At 41.9% G+C, this 7,772-nt stretch overlaps 1 protein-coding gene across 1 annotated transcript in view; it reads right to left on the bottom strand.

The window, feature by feature from the left end:
- The window catches only part of SMYD2 (SET and MYND domain containing 2), a 26,393-nt gene that overhangs the window by 13,090 nt on the left and 5,531 nt on the right, over positions 1–7,772 (bottom strand). The window contains exons 2-4 of the mRNA XM_010078577.1: positions 5,648–5,758; positions 3,981–4,041; positions 1,696–1,820 (exon numbers count right to left, since the gene is read on the bottom strand). Coding sequence (XP_010076879.1) covers positions 1,696–1,820; positions 3,981–4,041; positions 5,648–5,743 — 282 coding nt within the window. The 5' untranslated portion in view covers positions 5,744–5,758. The remainder of the gene's footprint in view (positions 1–1,695; positions 1,821–3,980; positions 4,042–5,647; positions 5,759–7,772) is intronic.

The raw sequence follows: 7,772 nt of genomic DNA, 5'->3' as shown, positions 1-7,772 counted from the left end.
CAGTCTCAAGAGCTATATTCACAGGGACAAAAGAGAGTAGAATGATATCAAAAGAGAGTAGAATGATATCAAAAGCTAAGGAAAAGAGCAATGAAAGGCAAGGATGGTTTGGACAAAAATCTTTGCTCTACTCAAAAGGACCAATTACACCTTAGCTGTGTTGAGTAAGAAACAACACCGGACAAAGCCCACAAAAAGCAGTGAGCAAGGAATCAGAGTATCCAAGTCCCAAACGACTGCCTTGAGCCCCAGGGAGAAAGACTGTCACACGCAGAAGCAAAGCAGACAACATGAAGGCAGAACAAAGGAGCAGCAGCATACCCATACTATTGGTTTTAGGTCAAGTTAATCAATTATTAGTAAACATGTTTGTACATATCAAGTACAGAAATGCCTCCCCTTCTTCTAGAAAGATTTATGCTGGGGCGAAAACCTCAAAAGGTTGTGTTCTGTAAAACACTTCTGAGGAGCACCTAGATGACCTTCGGGGATTTTAGTTCAAAAAATTCCAACGTCCACAGTGGCAGACAGTCGCCTGATGATCAGGAAGACACCCAAGGTGACATTGGACATCTACAGAGAAGACCGGCTAGAATATCAGATCTGGAAGTCAGCAGTTCACAGAAGTCAGTTAAAGTACCATGACCTGGTGGAGCTGGTCCAGGGCATGAAGCAAAAGTCATTATAGCCAAAATAATGTAATCTTTGGGGATTCTGGCTACATTCCAACAAAACCATTCAGAAATGCCACAAGACACTGGCTATACTGCTGTCTTTAAAGTATCCCTCTAACAAACATAAATTGTAAAGTCTTCAAAACTGAAAAAACTTTTCACGGAAGAGAAACATAATTAGAAACAACAATGGATGATGAGCAGATGCCAAACATGTTTCCCTACAGAGCAACAGCTTTCATCACAGCAATCGATGTTCGTCCCCATCTCAAAAAAAATCAAACTTTTACTGAGAAATTTAAGTTTAAAAATAGCTTATTTTGAAGTACAGGAGGAAAAAGAAGAAAGTGGATCTTTCAGTATTCCACTGGTATGTTATTCCATCCACTACAATACATTCAATTTTGATGTGTATTAAAAGTAGGTGAGAAAAAAAAAAAAGAGGTGACACATTTCAGAAGTTATCTAACAAGACATCCTGCTTTTCCTTCATCTCTCCAGATGACCAAACTACTTGAGTGCATTTAAAAGCCACACACCAGATAAAAGTTTCAGCCTGCTCTTTCTACTTCTCTGAAGTTTAGGCCCTGTGAAGGTCAAACACAATGATGACCTGACCAGCAAGGATTTCCACAGGTTTGAAGCCTGAATGAAGGATCTTGCCTCTGCAGGGTCTGAGAACAGCAGCCTTCCGTGTAAGCCCAACAACAGCTGCACTACGCTTGGCCCACAAGAAGCCTAACTTTGACAGGGTCTAATACAGACTGCTTCCCCTTTCTTCAGTGTCTGAGAAGCACCTCATAGAAAGTCTGCAGACAAGAGTCTCTCCCCTCACTACTGAAATGGGGTATGTCCAGCCACTTCAGCTCAAGGAAGGGGATCTTCTCCATCAAGCACTCTCAGCTCTCTAAGATAAGCAAAGAGCTACCATTTCCATTGCCATTAACACTGTTCCCCTTTCGCAAAGGCTAAACTCCTACAGCACCATCCACCTAAGCAGGCTGTGTTCTAGCCAACTTACTTGTGCAAAGAGAACTACAAGGGCAGCATTGTCAGGGTACTCCAAGTGCTTTGAGTAAAAGTGATGAAGAGCAGCAATGTCGTTCTGAATCAGCTCTCTCTTTTCATTGTCTAGTTTGTCAAGGTCTGTGGACAAAGAATACATTCCATTTCAGTAACATAACACTTCCCTGTGAACTGCAGCTAGACTTAGGTTAGAACAGGACTTAAACAGAAACTCCTCAAGGAACAGCTACTTGGAAGCACTGCAAGAGGTGTGTATTCTTCCATAAACATAATGCTACTTCTGCCAAAACCACGCATGCCCTACAAGAACATGCAGGATTAAAAAGCACTTTCTAACACCTTAACATTACCAGTTAGTCGGACACAAATCTCCCTTTCTTGGGAGAAGGGTTACAGTGTTTACAATGCATTTGTTAACCTGGCAAACAGACCAGCCAGCCCTGGCCCTCTAGAAGCCGATCAGCTATGGGTAGCTATCCTCAGCTGTCTAACACGACCCTGTGAGCTACCTGAGAATGTCCATGTCTCCACAGGCTGGAGGGTGACCATCACCAGAGGTGTGTTTAAGCTGCAGATACCTAACAGGAGCCAGCAGGAACATCAGTGCAAATGTCCGGGCACACCTGCCCAGTGTATTCCATTATGGGTTTGTTCGGAAATCTACCCTCAGGCCCATGACAGGTTCTAGCCAAAGCTGTGGCCGCTGAACCTTTTTCTGCCTGGTCCATCCAGAGCAAGCTAAGTGATTGACCATATACTCCTGGACCCTTCTCCCTCCTCAAGAGCAGAGTGTTGGAAAGTTCCTTCCTAATCCTCACTCTCACAGTGGCAGTGTCACCAACTCACTCCTGCTCTGAAAGAGACAGCAACTCACCAGTTTCCCCTCTCCAACTGAAAATACGAGTGGAGAGGAAAACACGCAGGAAGAGAAAAGGCTGTACAACAGTGGAAGAAGGGGGAAATTATTTGTAAGAGCAGATGTGAATGACAGGAGAGTCACAAAAAATACTGCGGAAAATGAAATGGGACAATTTAATGAGAATTAGAACAAGTCAGAAATTTTCAGTTTCCAACTGCCAGCCAGATGCCTTTTCCTCTCCTGTGCAGGGTGTTGCAAAGAGCAAGGCAACACAGCAAAGGTGTGCTGAGAGATGAGGAGAGTTAACAAGGCAGAAGGAACAAGGGGTTCTTACTAACAAAACCAGAAATGAAACAAGGTCTCCTAGAGGACAAGGGGGACACTGAAAACCTTACAGCCTTTTACCTCCTGAATTAATAAATTACTGAATATAAGCTGCAATGCAGAAGAATATACAGAAATTACTTCAGCACTTACCCATCCTCCTCAACCTCCATCCCACTACCCCATGTGTAAAAATTATCCTTGCCTGAGGTAAAGTCAAATGTTGCCATTTTCTCCCCTTATTCCCCCAGTTGTCCCAACAGCTGGGACAGAAGGTTTTTGTCCAGGAAGCAAATAAGACTGTACAATCTTGCTGTGCTTGGTTGCTCTGCTACCTCAAGTCCTAGCAATGACTGAACTTATTCAGCATTTTATAAAGAGTTTTGGAAGCCATCAGAATGAGAACTGTGAATATACAAACCTATTGTCTCCTTATATATTACCCCCAGCACCAAGAAAAAGACAGACCAGTGAAAACTATGCCAGGACAGTCACTAGTCCCCTAGTTGCTCAATTTCTAACTCTGGCTCACCAAATGTAAACAGTAGCCTTCCAGTTAAAAGCAAGCCATTGCCTCATCTCCTTCCTTGGATTATTTTGGAGCATTTAGGACATGGGATTTCAACACAATCATATATAACATGTCAGATTTGACTGGCAGTGACAGATACTGAAGCACAGTCCAGAGGGTTCTGCAATTAGCCCCTTAGTCACTGTCACCATAAAGCAACTGTGCTGTCTCTGATTTTATGCCTCCTGGTAACAAAACACAGCTACTTTAATTTTACAACATTACAATTCTCAAAAGACACTAGAGTACCAGAAAAGCCACGAGATGGATGTATGCTACATAATTAATTCTGTCTAGGTTTTCAACCTTACTTCACAGCCCCCACAAGAGACCAAGAAAAAAATAAGGAAAGAAAGAAAGACCACTGCACTTTCAAAAAAGAGGAACCAAAATTCTCTCTGCTTACTCCCTTCCTCTGAGAGGAGTGGGATGCTCTGAAAGGTTTTGATAGAGGGGAGGTAGGGGGTAGAGCAAATTATGAATATAGATAATTGGCTCTGTTTACCTGCAAGCCTTTTTTACTTACGTGACTCAAACTCTTTTACAGCAAGCAGCTTCTCTGACTGTGTTCTTTCAGGGTGAGTTTTCTAGCAATAAGGGAAAAAAAAACAAGAAGAAAATATGTTAATGTTTTAAGTTGGCAGTTTTGTCTACTCATTCGTAAGCTGGGAACTCCCACCTGCAAAAAAACCCAAATCCACAGTGTATGGAATTTACAGAAGTTGATGACCAGCAATGACTTAAATTGACTGCCCTTAGTAAAGCCACAGCAATATTCTCTCCGCACCAAATTAGGCAGACAAAGATTAACTCCTATCAAATTTATATACATAAACTGAACACTATTTTAAATATGTCATTTGCTTTGTTCTAGACACCCAGAAAGCTCCTAACAATAGCAAGCAGGCAGGAGACAGGCTTTGCTTTGAGGAAAGTGAATAAACTGACTGTTGACAGAGTTCAAAAGCAATGCTCCATTGTTGGCCTAAGGCCACTTCTTTGTAATCTTGGCCATTAAATATGGCTTTGCAGGTGGCCCAGCAGCTGAGGTTCAGGGACTATGGTTTGCATATTTAGCTTTTAAATGACATGTAGGGTTCTCCCCCCTCCCTGTAAGCAATAAAAGCACAAATTTATTCCAATGACTTTTTGTCATTAAACATTTGATTTTGTTTGTGGATCACCACTAAACCACGCTTTAATTAAGTCACACACATATATTCACACACACACATCTATGCACACAGCAAGTACACAGCTACCTTCCCAGCAGGCCACCTAAATCCTCACTACATACAGTATCCAGGTTGCCCTTGTCACATAAGCAGACCTCCATCACACAAACATGCTTCAAAGAGGATTTGTTTCTGCAGAGAGTTTAGAGCTCTACACAGATAATAACCTTGAAACTCAAGAATTCTGTCCCCTCCCTGTAAGCACTTGTGTTATCCTCAGTATCCATATAGTTAGGGAACACTGAAATGGAGGCTGAGATTGAAATCTTATTTCCTTACTAATAATATCCTTTTACTCCAAAGACCAAGGGCCTGAGATTGAGAGAGAAATCTCTGTTTTTCACCAGTTAACTCCAGTAATCATAAACATTTATACCTGAATACCTCAAATGTACTGGGAGTTATATACTATACAATGCTATGCCGTTACAGCTGAAAAATAGTACAACAGGCAACTGCTTCATAAAGGCATCAGTGCCTGCAGACAGATAACACTAGGGGCGCCCTTCAGAGTTTAACCACATATACTACGTCTCATTCTCCTTTCTCTTCACCAATGCAGCCTTGGTGCTAGCCCACACACGTAACCACGAGCTCCAGCCTACCAGAATGGAGGCTGAAACACAATGTGCATTTGTGAAACTACCAATAAATTTTCCAGACTCTGTTGAAACAGTACCTTGGCCATAAATTAAAGCTACACAGCTTAGAACCTCACTAGCTTTTTGTCATCTTACCCCAAAAGTCTGCAGCTGGACTACGGTGGCTCTAATGCTGCTGCAGCGGTCTGATGGTCAGTTCGTTCAGGTGCCCATGCTCTGGATTACACCCATCTGTACACAGGAAGCTAGTATGTATGTGCTTTGCAAGGACAGTTACTGTCGGTCAATTTTCATTTTCCTGCCTCCCCTGGCACCCAGAGCAGGAATATATCTCCCAAGTCTAGCCTCCTGCTCACCTGTTTGGCAAGGATCCTCGCCGTTAGCCTCACAGTCTCCGAGGGATTCCAGTTCTGCCCAAAAGCACACATGGCGGAACACTCCAGCTTGTGCATTGGCCAGTCTTCCTTCTGAAAATGTAAAAAATATTTTTTTAAAAATAAGCCACAAAGATAAAGTGATGAAAAAGAGGATGCAGCAAGTCCTGCCAGATCCTAGAGGTCAAGAGAAATGTGTTTCCTTTAAAAAAAAATAAGATGACACTCACTAAATATGAACAAAAGCTTGAGTCACATTTAAGGGGTACAGCTATCCTGCTTTTTTCAAAACAATTCACAAGGGATGAGTTAAGGTCAGAATATCTTCATTTACTCAACGGAAAAAATGAATTACACGACGAAGAAGCAAACAGACAACATGATTTATAAATCACCAGTTCTTATTGTTCAGATCAAGCACGTGAGGACAGAGTAGGTCTGAGCTTGATGGCTTTATTGGTGCATTTCCATTTAATACCTTGGCCCCTCATTATGAGATGACCCTGGTGTAATCAGGAGTAACGCGTCTGAAGTCAATGGATTCAAGATCAGTGTAAGAATCGGTACATGTAAGGTCAAAACCAGACCTACTGAATAGAATTATCAGATTTTTTTCTTTAAATGTTGTAGAATAAGAGTACAGCTAAGCAATGAAAACACACTAATAAACACATTTTCGTTCAGAATGTATAGCATATTCCTAGCTCAACATACAATAACACCTGGAGTAATGGCACAAGCCACTGGCTTTTACCACTCTACATATTCCCTCCAAGCAACAGAAACTTTCAAAGACGAGCACAGAATCACAGATTAGCACTCCGCAATGGCACACAGAGCCTGGCATGGGCTGACCACAGACTGCATCAAATTTCATTTTATTTATTTGTCCAAACATGGAAATATTCGTACTTCTATATTCAAGCAACACAGTTATTTATTTCTATATCTCATCACAGACACACATTTATAGCACTGTGTTAGAACAGACCTACAGTGTTCTGCCTGTACCGGGAGCATCAAGTTTTGTTTTCAGACCAGATTTAAACTGGTGGAAAACAGCAGCAGAGGAAAGAAATCACAACAAATCCCACTAAATGCTAATTGATTGAAAGTGAGAACTTGAAAAACTTTTTGCAGCCTCTGGAAAGTTCTTAATTCCCCTTACCGTGACCAACCCAGTATCACAGACCCTGTGTTAGCCCACTCAAAAAAAAAATTAAAAATAATTAAAAAAAAAAAATCACCATAGCCCATCAGAGTGACTGAGTGGCAGGAGAAGAAGAAACAGAGTTTCCCTCAGCTGCCTAACCACTGATGGCAATAGCCATTTGAGAAACCCCAGGCTACCGAAACCATCTATGTAGGACCAGTAAATATGATTCAGGTCTACAGGGAGATGCATTCATTGTGGGAGGTACAGCTGCAGGCCACATAGGACAACCCAAGGCACCTCAAACAGCCAGCTGAATCAGGACCCCCAGTATCTCCTGCCTGGGCTAGGCTACTTATTTACAAGTTTTGCAGATCAAAGAAAAAAAGCTGAGATCACTAATTTCAGAGACAGCACACCAAAAATTCTTCCATTGAAACCGGCCATTTTAATTGTCCTGGACATGGACATCTTTAGGAGTTTATTTTATTAGGAAAAGAAAGTGAACACCCTCCCCAGCCTCATGTAGGATCTGAAGTACTGCAACACTGCAAGGGTATTCAACCCCTCACAATGTCAGCTTTATTGTCCTTGATATCTCAGTATAGGACTTCCAAAAAAAAAAAAAAAAAAAAAAACAAAACCACAAAAACCAAAAAACCCTACATACAGGCTGTTTGAAATAAACTCCAGTGTAAACGTTCTAAGAGGACACAGCAATACAGACCAGAAGAACCAAAATAGTATATTACACTGTAATCATGTCATGTGAAATCACACTCTGAACTCTCCTGCAGCTGTCACGCTACAAAATGTGCCTCCCGAGAGGCCTGCTTCCTATGTATGCCCTAAGACCTTTTTCTGGAAAATTCCAGATACCCTTTGCTTAGGAATCCACAGGCTAAAGGCTAAGACCTCATCTCTCAGCCCTTCTTGCACACTCCCGACGCCCAC

Source organism: Pterocles gutturalis, unplaced genomic scaffold (genome assembly GCF_000699245.1).
Source record: "Pterocles gutturalis isolate BGI_N339 unplaced genomic scaffold, ASM69924v1 scaffold6818, whole genome shotgun sequence".
Classification (NCBI taxonomy): domain Eukaryota; kingdom Metazoa; phylum Chordata; class Aves; order Pterocliformes; family Pteroclidae; genus Pterocles; species Pterocles gutturalis.
Note: the sequence above shows the minus strand (reverse complement) of the source record. Positions and strands in the feature narration are given on the sequence as shown.